This window comes from Urocitellus parryii, chromosome 3 (genome assembly GCF_045843805.1).
Source record: "Urocitellus parryii isolate mUroPar1 chromosome 3, mUroPar1.hap1, whole genome shotgun sequence".
In the NCBI taxonomy this organism is placed as follows: domain Eukaryota; kingdom Metazoa; phylum Chordata; class Mammalia; order Rodentia; family Sciuridae; genus Urocitellus; species Urocitellus parryii.
The window spans coordinates 204,597,644-204,617,811 of NC_135533.1; the positions used below are offsets into that span (position 1 = coordinate 204,597,644).

At 58.0% G+C, this 20,168-nt stretch overlaps 1 protein-coding gene across 4 annotated transcripts in view; it reads left to right on the forward strand.

The window, feature by feature from the left end:
• Window positions 1–20,168, forward strand: part of Unc13a (unc-13 homolog A) — a 56,707-nt gene that overhangs the window by 34,764 nt on the left and 1,775 nt on the right. Inside the window, exons 25-43 of one of the 4 annotated variants that reach the window (XM_026390000.2) lie at window positions 669–803; window positions 2,436–2,569; window positions 3,858–3,943; window positions 4,118–4,244; window positions 5,348–5,444; window positions 5,760–5,903; window positions 6,884–6,967; window positions 7,547–7,624; window positions 7,827–7,915; window positions 8,323–8,475; window positions 9,338–9,461; window positions 10,338–10,343; window positions 11,841–11,879; window positions 12,975–13,004; window positions 14,306–14,362; window positions 14,720–14,800; window positions 15,411–15,558; window positions 19,112–19,204; window positions 19,997–20,156. In XM_026390000.2, the coding sequence (XP_026245785.2) occupies window positions 669–803; window positions 2,436–2,569; window positions 3,858–3,943; window positions 4,118–4,244; window positions 5,348–5,444; window positions 5,760–5,903; window positions 6,884–6,967; window positions 7,547–7,624; window positions 7,827–7,915; window positions 8,323–8,475; window positions 9,338–9,461; window positions 10,338–10,343; window positions 11,841–11,879; window positions 12,975–13,004; window positions 14,306–14,362; window positions 14,720–14,800; window positions 15,411–15,558; window positions 19,112–19,204; window positions 19,997–20,156 (1,865 nt within the window). The remainder of the gene's footprint in view (window positions 1–668; window positions 804–2,435; window positions 2,570–3,857; window positions 3,944–4,117; window positions 4,245–5,347; window positions 5,445–5,759; window positions 5,904–6,883; window positions 6,968–7,546; window positions 7,625–7,826; window positions 7,916–8,322; window positions 8,476–9,337; window positions 9,462–10,337; window positions 10,344–11,840; window positions 11,880–12,974; window positions 13,005–14,305; window positions 14,363–14,719; window positions 14,801–15,410; window positions 15,559–19,111; window positions 19,205–19,996; window positions 20,157–20,168) is intronic. The other 3 variants (XM_077795711.1, XM_077795712.1, XM_077795713.1) reach the window with 3 other exon arrangements.

The following is a 20,168-nucleotide window of genomic DNA, read 5'->3' on the forward strand; positions in this document are numbered from 1 at the left end:
ACCCACCCCTCAGTTGACGGCCACTCGAGTTGTTTCCACTCCATGGCTCTTGTGAATGGTGTGCAGTGAGCCCAGGGCGCAGGTGTCTCTTCTACATACTGATTTCGTTTACTCTGGATGCATACCCAGGAGGGAGGCTGCTGGGCCATGTGATAGTTCTGTGTTTAATTTAAAAAACAATTTTTTGGGGGGTACCTGGGATTGAACCCAGGGACACTTAACCACTGAGCCACACCCCCAGCCCTATTTTGTATTTTATTTAGAGACAGGGGCTCACTGGGTTGCTTAGCACCTCAGTTTTGCTGAGGCTGGCTTTGATCTCCCGATCCTCCTGCCTCAGCCTCCTTCTGAGCTTCTGATATTACAGGCGTGCACCACCGCACCTGGCTGGCTATCTTTAACTTTCTGAGGAACCTCCGTAGGCTTACATGGTGGCTTCCTAGGGGGACTGACATTTCCAGTGTGCGGGTCCCCTTTTTTCCATGACCTCCCCAGCTCCCTTCGGTCCTGGCAATGGTGGCCGTTCTGAAGGGTGCGTGATCTCTCCTTGTGGTTTTGACCTTCTGCCTCACACCGCTGCTTCCTTTCCTTGAACCCAGAATGATCGTGAGTACTTCCTGGGTGCCCCTGCCCAGCTGTGCCCACCCCTGCCCGCGTCCTCCTTTCAGGTACAAGAGCTCCAGAGCCCGCCCCGCGCCAGCCAGGTGGTGAAGGACTGCGTGAAGGCCTGCCTCAACTCCACCTACGAGTACATCTTCAACAACTGCCACGAGCTCTACAGCCGCGAGTACCAGACCGACCCGGTGAGGAGCCCGGGGCAGAAGGGCAGCAGGGACACCAGCCCGGCCCTGCCCCTTCTCGAGGGACTCAACCGTCCTGAGCCTCTGTATCATCTTTATGGGGAGCTCTGAGCCCCCATCTCAGGATTGGGGGAGAGGTTTGATAAGAGAAGCTTCAGATCCAGTCCAGTGAAGCGCTGAGCCTTGGGCATACAGTAGGCGCTCAGGGAATTTGTTTGCTGAGTTAAGTTGGGCACAGAAAGGTGAGCCTGGGAGAAGATCATCACTCGATTCAAGTTGAATCGAATTTCTTAAATAGAAAATTTATTTTTAGGGCTGGGGCCGTGGCTCAGCGGTAGAGCGCTGGCCTAGCACGCGTGAGGCCCTGGGTTCGACCCTCAGCACCACAAAAAGATAAATCAACAATAAAGGCATTGTGTCCATCTACAACTAAATTATTTTTTAAAAAATTCATTTTTACCCACTCGAACTCAACTGATTTGAGATCATTCAACAAACACTTGTCTGTGCATACAATGTCCTGGGATGGCGGATGAGGCTGAGGGAGTGGATATTCTAGAAGGAGGAAAAGTTGTTCAAGTTGGAAATTGACAACCGGGTAATTAGCACTGAGATGGGGAAGTTAGGGGACGGTGGGAGCCAGGGTGTCCCCTGGCCCAGCTTCTGTTAGGACGTGACACCCTAGCTGAGATCATCCCTGGACCCCGCTGTGTCCCCTCACACTCAATTGATTTGGGTGACATCGACCACTCGGCTGACCTGGGTGGAGGTGAACGGGGTAGAATTGGGTTGGGTTCACCTGAGTCAGCGTCCTTTCGTTTGTCGCTGTTTGGTCGGCTGGGGTCGAGATTGCTCTTGACAAATCAGTCAACAGAATTAACTGGACTGGGTTGAGCTGGAGCTTGAACTCGTTCATTTCCACCCGTCCAATGTGTTCCACTCGGGCTCCGCTCCGTTCCTCCGTCGGGTTGTTCTCCGCGGGGTTGAGTCTGGTGAGCTGGGTGTGGCTCAGGTGCAGCGGCTCTCAGTGAAGTCGGTTAACGGGATCTTGTCCGTGGAGGGGGCTCGTTTCTGAAGCTCTGCTGGGCCGACAAGAGTGGGTGCCCTGCAGGGACGTGGGTTGCGGGGCCTCCGGTTGCCTCGGGTGGGTGGGTTCAGCCGAGTCGGAGCCTGCTTATTTGCAGTCTGTGGACGTTGCTCTTGGACGCGTCCATCAGATGGAATCCCTGACTTCACCAGAGGTTCCTTCAACCCAGTGAAGTTCCATTCCCCTCCATTCAGTGCGGTTGGGCGAGTTCGGTTCCGCCGAACGGGCTCAGGGGCTGACTTCTGTCCCTCGGGGGCTTGGTTTGCATTCCTTCCCGTTCCGCCCGCTCTGCAGGTCTTGGGCACATTCAGTGAAACTCATTTCCATGCAGGTCTCTGAGTGGAGTCCGAGAGTCCCGAGCTCACAGGGCCCTGGGGACATGATCTCTGTGGGGCCAGTTTTCCTGAGTCTGGGTCCTTTCCAGGCAGGCTGTGCCCCAGCCGGTCACCTGCCACAGGGCCTCGCCTCCCCCACCTCTGCCCCCTGTAAGCACTGACTGGGCACCGACCCTGGAGCCCTCGGACCCATGTCGCCTCTGTCCCTTCCAGGCCAAGAAGGGGGAGGTTCCCCCCGAGGAGCAGGGGCCCAGCATCAAGAACCTGGACTTCTGGTCCAAGCTGATCACCCTCATAGTGTCCATCATTGAGGAGGACAAGAACTCCTACACCCCCTGCCTCAACCAGTGAGTCGCGGCCGTGGGTTCCCTCCCCGGGGCGCTTGTGAGTGTGCGTACACACAGCTTTGTGTCTAGTGTGCAAAGGGGACCGTGTCTCATTACAGACAGGCTGTGGGTGGTGGGGCACGGGTGTGGTTTTGCCCATGTGAAGTCAGGTACATAAGTTCGTGTGCAGGTAGATACTATGCATTTTCTAAGTGCTGATTTGTGTGAATAACCGTGTACACACGTGTGTGATTTTGTACGTGTGTATAAATTCATAAATAATAATAGACAAAGTTGTCCAAATATTTACTAAAGGTTCGATACCCTACCGAATGTTTTGCATTTAAATTGTTTTCTATCTGAAGTGTGTGTGTGTATGGGAGTTCGTGTACAGTGGTAGTCAGTGGGTTGAATCGTGTCTACGCGTGTAATTGTGGAATACATTTAAATACACAATATTACCCCGTATAAATATTGTGTATTGTGTAATATAAATATTGTATGATATTGTATAGTGGTGTGCATGTGGGTGCAGGTCTGTTGGGGATCTACGTATCAGTGAAATACTCATCCGTATTAGCTCTGTGAGCTGTTGTGTTTAATTTCTTCTGAGGTAAGTGCTAAAGGGGCCCCTTAATTTGGGGTGCTAACAGCTCCTGGTTACTTAGATATAGAGTTAAGATAATGGATTTAGCTGGATGGAGCACAGTGGATGTGTGGGTGGATAGACAGAGAAGAATGGATGGATGGGTAAATGGATAGACAGGTGGGTGAATGGGTGGGCGGATGGTGAGTGAGTGGTAGGTGAAGGAATGGGTGGGCATGGGTGGCTGGGTATATGAATGGGTGGTTGGATGGATGATGGATGGATGGAAAGATGGTTGGATGGAAAGACGGATGGATGATGGATGGAGGGATGGATAGAGACAGGAATGGAGGGAAGGGTGGGCAGGTGAGTAGACGGCCGAGTGGGTGCAGGTAGATGTGTGGATGCGTGGTGAGTGAATGAGCAGATGGAGGGACAGATGGAGAGGTGATGGACGGTTGGATGCACATATGGCCAGGTGGGTGGACAGGCAATATTTGGGCCAGTGAGTGAATGAGTGGACGGAGAGACAGAGGGACGAGTGGGTGGGCAGAGGCTGAGGTTGATCCAGGCCTTAGCGCAGCTGCTCGGCTAGTCAGTGTCCATGGGGACTTGGATGCAGGCCCCTGCCCTGCCCACACGGCCACCCGGACAGGGAAGGAGGAGCGGCCCGTGCCCTCTGGCCTCGGTCACCTAGAGTTCATGCTTCCATGACTTTGCCAGGTTCCCCCAAGAGCTGAATGTGGGGAAGATCAGCGCCGAGGTGATGTGGAACCTGTTCGCCCAGGACATGAAGTACGCCATGGACGGTGAGTCCCACCTGCCCTGGCCACACCGCTGCCCGAACGGGACCCAAGCATTCCCTCCAAGGCTGCCAGTGCCTGGACTCTGCCTGCGTCGGACACCAGTCGTCACCTGTCTGCTGAGGCAGAGGGGAGGGTGGCGGACCCTCCCGGCTGAGCGGTCCCCTCTGTCCCCATCAGAGCATGACAAGCACCGCCTGTGCAAGAGCGCCGACTACATGAACCTGCACTTCAAGGTCAAGTGGCTCTACAACGAGTACGTGGCAGAGCTTCCCGCCTTCAAGGACCGCGTGCCCGAGTACCCCGCGTAAGTCCTCCACCCAAGCCTGCTAGAGCCAGGACTGCGCCACCGCCAGGGGACCCCGAGCAGAGGTCAGATCCGCTAAGGGACGCCTGGGTGTCAGGGCACAGTGGGGCTCACGCCCCGTCTCCTTGACTCCCAGCCACTGGACTGGGGACCCCCACAGCCCAGAACGACAGTGGTCGGAGAGGCCGAGGACGCGCAGCGCTGTCCCTGTGCCTTTTCTCACCTAATCCTCCTGGTGATTCCGTGAGGTGACACGAGGGCGTGACCATCCCCACTTTCTGGGTGAGGAAATGGAGGTTAAAAGATGCCGGTGACTTGGCCCAGTGAGGTCAGCGATGGACCCAGGAGGTGAACTTGGGGTGACCGACACCTGCGTTGTGTGGGGGACGGGGATGGTGGCCACCGATTCCTCAGGACCTACAGAGTGCCACACTGGTCACTGCTCACAGCAGCCCCGTGGGACAGTCTGCTGTGCGGTCATCCCCCAGCGTCCACTGGGAGTGGTTCCAGGACACAAAGTCTGAGGTGCTCAGGCCCCTTCTACTAATCGGTGTGGTATCTGCACACTACTGTATTTAATTTACTAATTTATTTATTTTTGGTACCAGGGATTGAACTCAGGGCACCCGACCACTGAGCCCCATCCCAGCCCTATTTTGTATCAGGGTCTCACTGAGTTGCTTGGCGCCTCGCCATTGCTGAGGCTGGCTTTGAACCCATGTTCCTCCTGCCCCAACCTCCCAAGCTGCTGGGATGACGGGCGTGAGCCACCGCGCCCTGCTCTGCACACTATTTTTGAACCCCAGTGGGTTGAATCCATGATGCAGAATGCGGACCGTGTAGGGAACAGGACCTCAGAGGGCGAAGGAGGTTTATCTGAGCCAGGGCTCCTGAAGTCTGGGCCTTCCTCTGATGGCGGCTGCTGGGTCCATTTCATGGGCAAAGTCCCTGAGCCCAGTGGGGGAGGGGAGCCAGGGCCGCCCCAGGCCACAGGGTGAGTCCCAGGGAGTGCAACCGGCCGACACCCCCCAGTACTGGGTGGGAACAGGCAGAGCAGGGCCGGGGAGGGGAGCGCTGGGCCCCACCACAGCCCTCCATCGCAGGTGGTTTGAGCCATTTGTCATTCAGTGGCTGGATGAGAATGAGGAGGTGTCCCGGGACTTCCTGCATGGCGCCCTGGAGCGGGACAAGAAGGATGGGGTAAGGGGGTCGGCGCGGGACCACGCTGCCCGTTTGCCCAGAGTGACCTCGTTCCCTCGGGGTACCCACTGGGGTCCACCTGGGGCATCCGTTGTCCTTGAGGTGAGCGCACGCAGTGTGCCCTGGGTGTCCACCAGCAGACCTGACCTCTCCACCCACCCCGTGGCCTCGTGACCAACTTTAGAGGTGGCAGTCTGTCCCCCGGGTACTCCAAGCCACCCCTCCAGGTGGTCAGTGTGCGCTGTGCCCCCGGAGGCCAGGAGGGCGAGCTCGGGGCCTGCCCTGCTCTGACCGTCCCCTCCTGCCCCTCCGCAGTTCCAGCAGACCTCGGAGCACGCGCTCTTCTCCTGCTCCGTGGTGGACGTCTTCTCCCAGCTCAACCAGAGCTTCGAGATCATCAAGAAGCTCGAGTGCCCCGACCCCCAGATCGTGGGGCACTACATGAGGCGCTTCGCCAAGGTGTGGGGGGGGCACCGGGGGCAGCGTGGGTCAGAGGGGGTTGGGCTTGCTCAGGGTGGAGGCGGGGGTGCCATGGAGGTGGAGCCGTGGGATTGAATTCCGGGTTTAGGTCAGAGCTTGGGTTTGTTGGGACTTGGCGTTGGGCCAGACTGGGGTTGGAGAGTGGATGGGGCTGGGGCTGGTGATGCTGGGGCTGGGGCTGGGGCTGGGGTTGGAGAGTGGATGGGGCTGGGGTTGGTGATGCTGGGGCTGGGGCTGGGGCTGGGGTTGGAGAGTGGATGGGGCTGGGGTTGGTGATGCTGTGGTGCTGTGGTGCTGGGGCTGGGGCTAGGGTTGGTGCTGGGGTTGGGGGAGGTCCTTCTGGATTGGGCTTTGAGTCGGCATTGAGGGTGGAGCGGAGGCTGTGGTCTCTGTAAGTTAGAAAGGTTTCCAGGTGAGTTTGGTGTTGTTGGATTGGAGTTCAAGTTTGGATTGTCATGAGGCCAGGTTGACCTTGGTGGGGATTTCAGGTCAGACTGGGATTCAATTCGCGATCAGGTCATGATTGAGTCTAGGTTAATGTGGTGGTTGGTCTCTTTAGAGAGAGAGAGAGAGAGAGAGAGAAGAGCCGAGCAGAGTGGCTCACACCAGTGATCCCACTAGCTGGGGAGCTAAGGCAGGAGGATTGCAAGTTCAAAGCCAGCCCCAGCAACTCAGTGAGACCCAATCTCTAAATAAAATACAAAAAGGCCTGGGGATGTGGTTCAGGGGTGAAGTGAACCGGGTTCCATCCCCAGCACCAAAAATAGAAAGAAAAAAAAACAACCTGGGTCTTCACCTGGACGACGGTATTTTGATGGTCGTCCTGGGTGGAGATCCACCCAGCCCAGAGGACCCTCTTAGAAGCCGTGGAGTGGAAGTTCATCCATGATCTCACTAGTGGTCTTGCTGGGACTGGTGACCAGCCCTGCCCTGCTCTCACCCACCCCGTGTCCCCCCAGACCATCAGCAACGTGCTTCTCCAGTACGCGGACATCATCTCCAAGGACTTCGCCTCCTACTGCTCCAAGGAGAAGGAGAAAGTGGTGACCTGCGGGCGCCCCGTCCTGTGCCCTGCCCACCCCCACCCAGCGTCCCCAGGGCCCCACCCTCCCCGCGCCCTGACAGCTGGATATCTGTGTGTCCAGCCGGTGTGGCCTCACTGTCCCGGCAAGATGCGAGCTGTTGAGTGTGCTGATTGGTGTGTGTCGGGTTCTGTGTGTCTGGGCACAGGGCACCTGGGCGCCATGTCTGTGCCTTCTCTGGCTGTGTGATGGGTGTGGGGTGAGTGTGTCTCTGGGCTGGGGGTCTGACTGGGGTGGAGGCTGGCGCCTTCAGTGTCGTCGTCTGGGTGTTGAGTGGTGGGTGTGAGTGCGGAGCTCTGGGTCCACGGGGGACCCCCACCCTCTTCTGGACCCACCCTGCCCAGTCCAGCTCGAGGGGGCAAAATCACTTCAATCCTCACCCCGCCCCAGCCCCAGAGGCGAGCTGCGCAGTGATCCCGGGAACCTGAGCGCACTTGACCTGCGGCCCCGGGGTCCCCCGCCCCAGCCCCTGAGCCCATGCCGCGGTCCCTGGGGGGTGGGCAGCACCGAGGCCTGACCTCGCTGCCCGCCCACCCGCAGCCCTGCATCCTCATGAACAACACCCAGCAGCTCCGCGTCCAGCTGGAGAAGATGTTCGAAGCCATGGGAGGGAAGGAGGTGCGGCGCCCCCGGGTCCCCGCAGCGCATCCCCGGGGTCTTGGGCTGGGTTTTAGCCCCACTTCCCCTTCAGACCCAAGCTGGCGGCTTCACCGGGTCTCCTGTCCTCTGCCGCCCCTCGGGCTCCCTCTCCCTGGTGAGATGAGAAGTCCAGGTTCGTGGATGCTCCGTCCCCCTGACCTGCTGTCCCTTTCTCTCCCAGCTGGACGCCGAGGCCAGTGACATCCTGAAGGAGCTCCAGGTGAAACTCAACAATGTCTTGGATGAGCTCAGCCGGGTGTTCGCCACCAGGTGGGCATCTGCAGGGCCGGGGCATCAGGGAGGGAGCCTGGGCCGTCTGGAGACTCAGCAGAGGCAGAGGAAGAGACCAGGCTCAGCGCCAGATGATGCCAAGTTCAAATCCTGGCTCCACTGCTTACTAGCTGTGTGTCCTGGGGAGAATCACCCAACCTTTCTGAGCCCTAGCCTATTCATGGGTCAAGTGGGGATGATGATAGACAGGACCCCAGGAGGACTTTTGAGAATGAAATGAACAACACGGATCAATGCCCCAAGGTTCTGCCCATCCCCAACATTGCCAGCTGAGGGTGGCCTTGCTCCCTGATGTGGCGTTAGACCACCACACAGGTTGGCGCTGGCCGCCCCACCCTCTGGGTGCCAAAGGAGTGGGGTCTGAGCCCTCCCCGCTCTGTCCCCAGCTTTCAGCCACACATCGAAGAATGCGTCAAACAGATGGGTGACATCCTCAGCCAGGTGAAGGGCACAGGCAACGTGCCCGCCAGCGCCTGCAGCAGTGTGGCCCAGGACGCCGACAACGTGCTGCAGCCCATCATGGACCTGCTGGACAGCAAGTGAGCCGGCAGGGCCTCGGATGGGCCAGGGAGGCCGGAGCCGGGCCAGGGAGCCAGGCGGCTCGGGGTGCTTGGGGTGGGGGGGTTGTGTGAAAGAGTGTGTAAGTGGAGGCAGGGAGACAGGGGTAGATCGTTGTCAGGACTGGTGAGTGAGTATCTGCAGGGATGAATGGGTGGTGGCTGGGTGGATGAAGGGCTCCAGGGCTGGGCAGCGAGATGATGAATGATTGAAGGAAAAAGGCTTCAAAGGTTAAAAAGGATGGTGGGCGGACACATGGATGGAAGGACGGACAGATGGGTGGAAGAAAGGAGGAAGGAAAGGAATGGATAAGGAGGGGGGAGGTGGAAGGAGACAGAAGAGAACGAGAGAAGGCTGGGCGGGGTCTGGTGGATGGCGGGGTAGGTCGGTGTGGGTCATGTGGACTGTCCCTCTCTGTCCTTGCCCCCCCCCACACCTCCACTCACAAACCCTCTGCTGGCTTTCCTCCCAAGTCCGCCCTCCCCCTGGCGGCGCGCGCCCCCTCCCAGCCCTGGTCTGCAGGCTCCTGGTCCGGCTCACCCCACCACGAGGTTGCTCCCACGCGAATGTCAGGGCGTGTCCCTCTAGAGCCCTCCATGGCTCCCGCCGCCCCATCCCCACGATAGGTGCGAGCCTCCTCCCCAGGCCCCAAAGCCACTTCCAGTGAGGCTCCCGCTGACCTTCCGAGCACCAGGGTTCTGCACGCGCCCCACACAGGCCGCTCCGTCGGGCCTCAGGGGCATCCCGGGGCTGCGTGCGCCCAGTGTCCCCTACCGTGCGTCGCTGGGGGAGCCCTCCACTGCTGGCCGAGGGGCCCCTCTCAGACCCGTGCTCCGCCCCCAGCCTGACCCTCTTTGCCAAAATCTGCGAGAAGACGGTGCTGAAGCGGGTGCTGAAGGAGCTGTGGAAGCTGGTCATGAACACCATGGAGAAGACCATCGTCCTCCCGCCGCTCACCGACCAGACGGTGAGGCGCGCAGGGGACCCCAGGCCACTGGGCCAGCTCCCTGTGAGGGCCTAGAGAGCTTTGGTGCCTTGAGGTTGGGGGACCAGGACAAGGGTATGGAGGCTCAGAGAGGTCATCTAAGGCTCAAGGGCCAGCCGAGGGTGGTAGAGGCCACCAGAGGTCAGACAGGTCAGACATGGGTCAAGGTCATCAAAAGGTCAAAGAGGTCACTCAGGAATCAGTTGGGGTTGCTCCAAGGTCAAAGAGGTCAAACAGAGTCAAGGGATTTCAAAGGACCATTCAAAGATCAGAGGTCACCCAGAAAAGAAAGGTCAGCGGGGCTGAAGACATCTGTAGATCAGTAGTGTTCAGGGCTCCAAAAGGGTTTTGGGGTCAGTAAAGTGAGACACTCAGGCCAGAGGTCACAGAGAGCATCCAAGGTCAGAGATGGCCCAAGCAGAGGCCAGTGGCTCTCCAGAGACCAGGCTGTGCATCTGGTCTTCCAGAGATGGGAGAAGAGACCAGAGTCCCCAGGGATGGGGCTGCCCAGGAGAGTGGCGGCAGGTGCCCGGACCCCTGGGAGGCACGCGTCCCTCGGAAGGCTCAGAGTCTCACAGACAGAAAATTGCAGGCGGCAGTGACACGCTGAGGGCACAGCCCAGAGTGCAGAGCGGGAGGACACTCCGGGGTGGATGGGGGAGCTCAGGGAGGGGTTGGGGGCCACAGAGAAGCAGCGGTGGGTGGAGGCCCGAGGCTCCCCAGCCTCCCCTCTCCGTGGACAGGGCGGGTCAGGGGCCTGCCCCTCGGTGCCGTCTCCACCCCCTCCTTGGCCTTCCCTGGACACTCACGATGCCTTATTCCCCCTCCCTACCGCCCCGTCCCCAACACGGCTGACAGATGATCGTAAGTAGAGGCCCGTCTGTCCGTCTGTCTGTCCGTCCGCTCTGTGTCTGGACTCGGCCCACCTCGTGGCTGCACCCCCACCCCACCCAGCGCCCCCTCCCCACCCATCAGCCCTCACCCACCGTCCCACCTCCCGCCTAGATGTGCCTGTGTCTGTCTGGGGCGGGGCATGGGGAGAGGAGGGGCCGGGAGGGCGGGAGGCCACACCCACCTCCCCCGCCCCGTTAGAAGTCCAGAGGAGGCACAGGCCGGCTCCTAAACCCGTGTCCCAGCCCCTTCCTATCCGTCCTTGCCCTCTAGTTGGATGCGACCCTTATTCCCTTGCCCAGATACCACCGGGATCCTGGATCTCTCTCCAAAGCTAGAAAGAGGGTCAAAGTCAAGGGGGCCCCTCTGACCGCCCCTTTGGGCCTTGAACTGTTAGTCGCACCTCGAAGGCAGGATTTTGCCCTGTGGCTCTCTACTCAGCTTCTCAGGGCAGGCTCCTACCACTGACCCCCCAAGTGCCAGTGCCAGGCTCTGTTCCTCTGTCCACTGATGTCCCCACCTGCCCTGCGCCTGCTGTGCACAGATGCTCAGGTGGAGACCCAGATGGGAGGCTGCAGGGGGGCTTTGGTGTCTGGTAGACTTGGGGTCAAATCCTAGCCTGGCCACTCTCTCTCTTCGTGATCTTGGGAAATCACTTCACCTTCTAAGCTCCATTTCTTTGTCTGAAAAATGGGGTGACTGCAGTGGTTCTCGGGGTTCAGTCACTGGAGTGCTCCTCAGGGCCTGGCCTGGGGGCAGCAGGCTTGCTAAATCGGGGCTGCCCCTGTCAGTGGTCCATCACCCCTTTGTGGGCAAGCAAACCTTCACCTGCTCATCTCTCTTCTTCGCGGGCGCATCTGGGGTTTCTGGCTGGCAGCCATGTGCCAATCCTAAATAATGCCCTTGTCCATGGATAAAGGAACTCGTGTTTATTGGTGACTCCATATAGGCCAGGCCTGGTCACAACAGCTGTTTCTGATGGCCTTCGTGACAACCCTTTAAGTGAAGTGGATGTTGTTATTCCCATTTTGTAGATGAGGGAAGCTGAGGCCCAGAGCCGAGTCCCTTGCTCAGGGCCATAGAGTGAACACATGCCAGAGTCAAGATGCAAATTTAGGTCTGGCTGGGATGGAGCCTGTTTGCTTTTCTGATACTCCAAGAACCCAGAGCCTTATATGTACACTAAATGTAAATGGACCATATTTGGCATTGATTTCTCTCTAGCTCTTTCTCTCTCTCTCTCTCTCTCTCTCTCTCTCTCTCTCTCTCTCTCTCTCCCCTTCCTCTCTCCTGTGTCTCTGACTCATATCTTTGAGAGTCAGCCATGAAGGCCAGCACACAGTCCCTATGCACTCGTCACTGGCCACCTGTGCAGTGTGGGCCCCCATCCCCACAGTACACCTGTGACTATCCTGGGCCCCATGCTGCACGACGTGCCAGGTTGATCACCCTGTGACATTGTCTCTGCAGGGCACCCTCTTGAGAAAACATGGCAAGGGATTAGAAAAGGTAATGAGGGCCTCGTCTTGCTGAGGTCCCCGGCCGTGGTGTTTGGGCGTGAGTGTGCCTGGCCTATCTGTGTGTGTGGGGGTAGGAAGCTCAGCTGGGGGTCATGGGTAGAAGGCAGGTGTTCTAACAAAGTCCCACAGAGTCGGAAGTCAGAGAGGAATGAGGAATGTGAGTGCATGAGCAAAACTGTATACAGACAACTCCTGCCCTCACACAGCAACACCCTGCGGGCTCCTCCTTGTCCTGGGTGCCACTGACACTCTGTGGTCTCTCTAGAGGCCAAAATTGGATCACTGTCCTGGACTGGGACCTGTGTTGGTTTTTCTGCAAATTCTTTTGTTCTAATGGGTCTTTGCTGTAGGGAGATGGGAGCTGTGGCAGCACGTAAGCAGTTGCCTTGTTGTGCACTTGCACAGATGACGCCATCCCTGTGCACACACATGTGGGGTCTTGGCTTTGTGAACAAGGTTGTAAGCCTTCCATGTCCACTCAGCCAGCCCGCTGAGGGGCACCTTTGATGTTCCAGGCACTGCATACATGATGTGCACCCACAGGGTGTGAGTGTGTGTAGGTCTGTGTGTGTGATTGTGTCGGTGGTGAGGATGCACACGTGTATTTCAGCGTGTGAGCTCTGCATGTGTGTTTCTGTGTTGATCTGTGTGTGTGCATAAGTGTGCACATGTGAATGCCTGAGTGTGTGCCTCTGTTGAATGTACCTGCAGTGCCCAATAGTATGTCCTGGGTCGTCAGGTGCCACGGAGGCTCAGGGAGTGGGGGAGGAGAGACCCGGAGCCCTCTCTCCCCTCCCACCCCCCCAGTCCCCTGCCAGGCACGCTGGCTGTCGGGTGGGATCAGGCACCTGTCCCCAGGGGAGGGGCTTATGCCAGCTCACTGAGCACCCCCAGGATGACAAAGGGTCTGGCTCTAAGCCCTCACTCGGGGACAGGGACAGTGCCTAGCTGGGGAGGGGACCCAGTGTTAGGTTCAGGACTGGGGAGGGAGCTCAAGGGCTGGGCTTCCAGGGGACAGGGAAGTCCCATGAACAGCCCGCCAGCAGCCACCAGAACTCTGACCTCCGCCTGGTTCTCTCCGCAGGGCAGGGTGAAACTGCCAAGCCACTCAGACGTAAGAGGCCCCTCACTGTCTGTCTGGCTCCCCTCCCCACGCCCTCCACCTCTGTGGTCCGTGCCGTCTGGGGCCGTCTGTGACCCTGTCTGTTGGTTTCTTCTTCCTTTGTCTGTCTGGCTTGCTCTTGGGGGGCAGGTGGGGGACAGTGGGCAGGGCAGAGGGTGCCAGGAGGGCCCCGGCTCCCTGCCAGACTCTAGGTGGGTGCCGCAGGGAAGCGCTCAGACAGCGGGGCACTTGGGGGACTGCCTGGTATCAACCTCCAGCTGGGGTGTGGCCCAGGGGTGGAGCACTGGCCCTACGTGCTCAGGCCCTGGTCCCCTCCCAGTGCCCTCCCCCAGCACCACAGGAAAGAAGAAAAACAGACCCCAGTGAACGGGTCCTCTCCCACCAAGCCCACCCAGGACCCAGTTAGGCGAGACCCGTCACCCCACTGCTCCTCGGCCCTACCCCCTACCCTCATTAGCCAGTGAAGGAAACCAGGCCCAGAGAGGCTCGAGGACATGCCTGAGGTCCCCTGGCACAGTGATGGAGGAGGCTGGACACATGGCTTCCAGGCTGGGATCTGGTCTCAGCATTGCCCGTGACGGAGATGAAGCAATGATTATAGTGAACACTGGGCAAAGACACAAAGCCACAAGAATGGGTGTTGTTTCTGTCATTTACAAGGGAAAACTGAGGCTGAGAGAGGTTAAGTAACTTGCCCAGGGCCACACAGCAGAGCTGGGAATTGAACCCAGTCACCTGACTTGGCAGAGCCATAGCCATGTTGCCATCTTATTTTGTCTGTTTTGGGGGAGCAGAGAGGGTAGGGAGGACCCTTCATTTTAAAGGTCAGACTAACAGCCCCCGCCATTACAGAGTGAATCCCCCACAGAGGGGATGGCTGTGGGGGCAGGGTTCATCAGGGCCGTTTCCTGAAGCCCAGCCCTGCCCACGGCTTTCCCGAGGCCCCCTAACTCTAGAGCTCACACCCCCAGTGTGCCCATCTGGGGTTCCCCTACCCACTGTCCCCCACAGCCCGATCCTTGCCTGTTTCTCTTCTGTGTCCCACAATCCTGGGGTCATGGTGAAGGTGCCGTGGTGGGTAGTGTTCCCATAGGATTGGGACTTCCAGGGTCAAGGTCGTGACCTTCTCCTTGGCACTTTTGGGGCGGGTGGCTCCAGACCTCTGTTTTTGGGACATGGCTATTGCCCTTCCCAGAAACCAAGATGGTGTCCAGGGCTGGATGTCGTCTGGGTGGATGGGGAGTGGGTTGGGGGACCCCTCCTCACCCAGCTGTGTTTGTTGTTACCTGCAGGGGACCCAGATGATCTTCAATGCCGCTAAGGAACTCGGTCAGCTGTCCAAACTCAAGGTGAGTTGAGAGGTGGGAGCAGAAGAGGCGGGAGATCGTGGGATGGTGACATGCTTTGCAGGCTCAAGGGACAGAAAACTTACTCAGTTTTCTGACTTAAACACGATTTATTTGCTTCATTGTGTTGGGAAGATGTGCATGGTTCAGCTTCAGGTACAATTTGATCAAGAATGCAAATAATTTTGCCTACAAATATGCATGGAGCACCTACTGAGTGCTAGTCGCTTGCTGGGCACTGGGATCGAGGAAAATGACTCACAGTCCAACTCCCCAGTGTTTAGCAAGGGTGAGACCTATAGGTAGATCCTGAAGTTTGGATCTGCCCTGCCCACCTGGCCCATCTCCCCATCCATCTAGGACCACATGGTGCGAGAAGAAGCCAAGAGCTTGACTCCGAAGCAATGTGCAGTTGTTGAACTAGCCCTGGACACCATCAAGGTGGGTAGGCAGAGGGCATGGCTGGTATGGACGTGACCTAGGCTCACCTTGGACCCTCATGAATTTATTCAGTTTCTAAACACTCTGGGTTCCTTCTCCTGTGCCAAAGCTAGACGGACTGAGGCCAGGGCTTTGAGGAGCCCAGGTGAGCGGACATGCTGGACAGACATCCTGAGCCTGGCAAGGTCAGGACTGGGAGGGAGGCAGGATGGGGGCAGCCCAAGGAGGGAGTAACCAGGGCTTTTGGAGGGAACTTGGGGAGATGGGTCTGCGGAATGCACAGAGGTTCGGATTCAGCAAATGGGCAGGGGGCAGAGAGGGCCTTTCCCCCAGTGAGCACAGGAGGTCCGAGTCCCCATGATGGGCAAGATCTAGGGAAGGCCTTGGAGGGAGGCCGGGAAAGGTCTGGATGGGTGCAGTTCTGAGGGTGCTGGGAGCCATGGAAGGTTTGGGGGGCCGGTGGGGGAGTAGCAGGGGGATCATCCAAATGCTGGATGTGGAGGAAGGGGAGGGGACAGTGGGAGTGCCTAGTCTCACGACTGCGCAGGGCTCCCCCCTCAAACCCCACCCCACCACACCCCCACCTCACCTCCCTCATTGTCCCCCACAGCAATACTTCCACGCCGGTGGAGTGGGCCTCAAAAAGACCTTCTTGGAGAAGAGTCCCGACCTGCAGTCACTGCGCTATGCCCTGTCCCTCTACACGCAGGCCACCGACCTGCTCATCAAGACCTTCGTGCAAACGCAGGGAGCGCAAGGTGAGGGCGGGACGGTCGCCACCACGCGCCCTGCCTGCGGAGGCAGCCCCGCCCCCGTTTTGCACAGCAGCCACTGGCCCCGCCCCTTATGACATCATGAGCTTGGGTCGAATTGACAGTGAAGTTCCACTGCCCTAAGTCAATGAGTGATCAACAGCATTTGGGGGTGGGGCCCCGACCTCAAGGACCTGAGAGAGATGGCAACAATTTAGAGGTGGAACCCAGGACAGCGGAGGGCTCTGAAATGATTGTCATCTGGTAGAATCTATGATGTCCCAGGACCATTGAGAGGTTGACAGCTACTGGGACGCCTGCGTCCATCAGGGAATGGTTGACAGCTCCAGGGGAGGGTAACTGGAGATGATTGACAGCTCCCGATGGGCGGGACCTTGGAGGTCCTGGAGGCAAGGAATGATTGGCAGCCCGGGTAGACCTCTGACGTCATGGACCCAGACCGCGATTACAGTCCCCAAGGGCGGGATCTCCGTAACGTCTTGGGGCTGATTGACCACTCCAGGACCGGAAGGACCCACCTGGGAGCGGGGAGCACGGAGGAGGCCCCATTTCTCGAACTCTCTCTCTCTCTCTCTCTCTCTCTAGCTCTTGTCTTGTGCTTCCGCCTCTGTCCCTCTGGAGCTCACACCGCAGCTGGGGCTGAGGGCGGGACTCTAGGGGCCTATTTCCCCTCCCTGGGGACCCACCTTTTCAAAACTGGTGTAGACAGGACAAAGAAGTTTGGCCCCTGACCACAGGCTTTGCTCCAGCGGCGGAGGGGGAAGGAGCCCGGTGGCCTCCGGTGGCCCCTTCCCCCACCGCGGCAGCCCGGGCCGTCCCCGGGCGTCGGCTCAGTTTCCCCCGAGTCCTCACTGCTTTTAGTGTCCTTGGTGTTCCCGAAGCGGGAGGCTGTCTGTCCGTCCGTCCGTCCGTCTGCCGCTGACGTTTTTCTCTCTCTCTTGTTTTTCCTCCCTCTCGCTCTGCTGTCCCCTCTCCGCGCCCGCCCCGCCACGCACACTCCTCCATCCCCACCTGTCTCGCTCTTCTCCCTCCTCCCCGCCCCTCCCTCCTCCCTTGCCACCCGATTAGTCCATGGTGGAAAGGGGACTAGGTTTACCCTTAGTGAAGACATTTATCCTGAGAAGGGTACGTGCCAATGCCGCCCGCCGCCCGCGCCCGCGCCCGGTGCCCGGTGCCTGCGCCCCTCCCGGCCCGGCTAGTAAAAGGCCCGTCCTTCCGCCTCCCGGGACTGGGGTGCCCCGGCCAGGCGGGCGAGGGGGAAGGACGCTTGCTGGTTCCACATGGAGAAGGAGAAGCGATTCCCCAAGAAGCGTCTCCTAAGCCAGATCCCGGGTCCCCAAACAGGCACCTGAAAGGTTAAGAACTGGGCTCAGGTCCTGAGTCAGCCATTCCGCCTGCGGGGCACTACCAGGCAGATGAGAATCCACCTCCCTGCGACTCCGTTTTCCCATCTGTAAAACGGGGACAGGCAAGGAACTAATCCCAGAGGATTAATTTCCAGGTTAGAAGAAATTAAATTGAGAGCCATTCCTGGCACACAGGAAGCTCACGATTGTTAGCTAACGTTGTTAGACTCAGCAGCACATTTTTTGAAGTAGACAGCAACCGACAAGCTCCAACCCACAGCCAGACCCTGTAGGGTGTATTTCTTGGAAAAATCTCAAAAAGAATTCTCCAGCTGTCCCCGGGCAGCGTCCATCACCCTCCACATGAGGAGACAGAATATCCAACAAGGCTAAACCACTTGCCCAAGGAATCTTCTTCCCCTGCAAGGGGACCCGGGACTTGGGGAGCGGGGTGTGGGGCTAGGGGAAGCACAGACAGGCCCATAAAAGACCCTTCTCTGTGGAGCCAGCAAACCATGGGAGGGGGTGCTCCGCACTGCCCCCTCCCCCTTCTTACTAGCTTTGGCCTTGGTCTGACCTCTCACCTGACCCACCACCGTCTAACTCACCCCTGGCACCTCAGTTTGGCCCGGATTGAGCTTGCTATGAAGCATCAGCCTTGGGGGAGGGAAGGGTGGGGAGGCTGAGCATGTGACTGTGGGGGGTGGGAGCCTGAGAGAATAAGGAAGGTGGCCTGGGGTGGGCAGCAACCAGGGGTGATGAGGGTCTCCTGGCCCCTCTACTCCATGACCCTCAGTCACTTCCTGTCCAGTGGATCAACCTGGATCAACCTCTTACTGACCTCTCCCCCACCCCTCACCTCCAATTTTCCTGTTCCTGTCCCATGCATGGGTGCTCCAGGACTAGGGAGCTGCCTGGGGGGGGGGGTGTTGGGGAGGGTCTCGGTGGAGGTGCTGGCGGTCACAGGTCCACAGGCCCAGCAGGATGCCCTTCCAAGTTACAGGGGCGGAGTGGGTCTGAGACAATAGCTTTTAAGTTGCGCCTTCCATAATCCCCATGAGGACCCTTGGGGATACTATGTTAGTTAGAAAGAGTGACGTCACCATGACTCAAGCTGGCTGTGGAACTGAAAGATCAGGGGGTTGAGATGGCATCAGGGAGGCCTCTGTGGGACAGGATCTCTCCTTATTGGGCAGAGAGAGCTCTGCCCACTTAGCACCAGAGAGGGACACAGCGCAACTCAGGCTGTGCAGCCAAAGTCCCAAGTCTAACTCCTATTGGCCCTGCTTGGGTCATGGGACTGTCCCAGAGCCAATCACTTTCAGCCATAGGCAGGGACTGCTTTGATTGGACAGCGGTAGTTCATTCTGCCCTCCCTGACTGGACACGGAATGGCCCCGCCCTATCTGAGCGCCAGGGTCTGAGCACAGGTCGGAAGTGAGGCCGAAGTGAGGCCGGGAGCCTTTCTCAATGGAAATTTGAGAATCTGTTAGACGGGAAATCAGGACCAGGAACCTCAGATGTGTCCAAACAAGCCGTCACTTCAGGAGGGGTGAGGCTTCTGAGCCAGGTGATCCCAGTGTGTCAGAAGAGCGGTGAGGAGGCCGCGGGGTGGAGAGGGAGGACTGGGGGAAGGAGAGCAGTGGGGGAGGTGGTAGTACTGGGGGGCGGGCCGCAGATCCCACAAACACTGATTATCCCAGCGTGAGATGGGAACCACGGGAGGGTTCCGAATAGAGGAGGGATGTGACATTGAGGCCCAAGAAGTCTACTGCAAAGTCCAGATCCGCCCTGATAGAGCTAGATCAGGATGGACGTAAAAGATATGGGTCAGATTCTGGGCGTGTTGCGAAGGTAGGGCCCTGGGACCAGAGACTGCCAGAGTGTGGCAGAAGATGAAGAGCCTGATCACATGAGAGTCAGTGGAATGAGAAAAAGGAAGGCAGATGCAGTAGGCTCAGAGAGGTTAAGAAATGGGCCTGCCTGAGGTCACACAGCAAAGTAGTGAAAATCCTAGAACCCAGGATTCTTGGCTTTCCAAAAGCACCTGCCATCCCGCCCCCTTCAGTGCCTCCCTGTCAAGGCTGATGACCTGGTGCCGCCAGCACACGGTGAGGGGGAGGTGGCCAACGGCCCTCCCAGGCGGTGGGAAGGAACTGAGCTCACGGCTGTATTCTCCCCTGTCCCACCAGGCTCTGGGGTAGAAGATCCTGTGGGTGAAGTCTCCGTCCATGTAGAGCTCTTCACCCATCCAGGCACTGGGGAACAAAAGGTCACGGTGAAAGGTGAGTGGCCCGAGGCAGGAGAGGAGGTGCCTCAACCAGGAGTCACCAAGTCCAAGACAGAAACCAAACTCCAGCTGGCTAAAGCATCAGACATTTTGCTTAATGGTTCATAAAAAACGTAAAGTGCAAGATGGATGTGATGGTGCACGCCTGTAATCCCAGCAGCTCGGGAGGCTGAGGCAGGAGGATCTCAAGCTCAAAGTCAGCCTCAGCAATTTAGTGAGGCCCTAAGCAACTCAGGGAGACACTGTCTCTAAATAAAATAGAAAAAGGGCTGGGGATGGGGCTTAGTAGTTAAGCACCCCGGGGTTCAGTCCTCATTACAAACAAACAAAACAAAAGAACTGAAGGGTGCAGACGTGGGTGGGCTGCTTCAGGCATGACCGGGCCCAGAAGTGCATTCACAGGGTTCGAGCCCCTTTCTCCATTTCTTAGCTGTGTTTTCATTAGGTTTGGTTTGTTTTTGTGGGACCAGGATTGAAACCAGGGCCAGACAGGGGCTAGGCAAGCGCTCTGCCACTGAACTACACCCCCAGCCCCAAAGAGAATGTGCGTGTGTGTGTGTGTGTGTGTGTGTGTGTGTGTGTTATTTTTTGCTATTATTTTGTTAACCAGAACATGAATTGGGCTGGGTATTTTTTGTTTGTTCGTTTTTATTTTTATTTTTGGTACCGGGAATTGAACTCAGGGGCACTCAACCACTGATCCATATCCCCAGCCCTGTTTTGTATTTTATCTACTTCTGTCATGCTGTGTGACCTGACCAGCCTCCTCTTCTACTTCCCCCAACAGTGGTGGCTGCTAATGACCTCAAGTGGCAGACTTCTGGTATCTTCCGGCCATTCATTGAGGTCAACATCATTGGGCCCCAGCTCAGTGATAAGAAACGCAAGTTTGCAACCAAATCCAAGAACAACAGCTGGGCCCCCAAGTACAACGAGAGTTTCCAGTTGTAAGTTTGGGG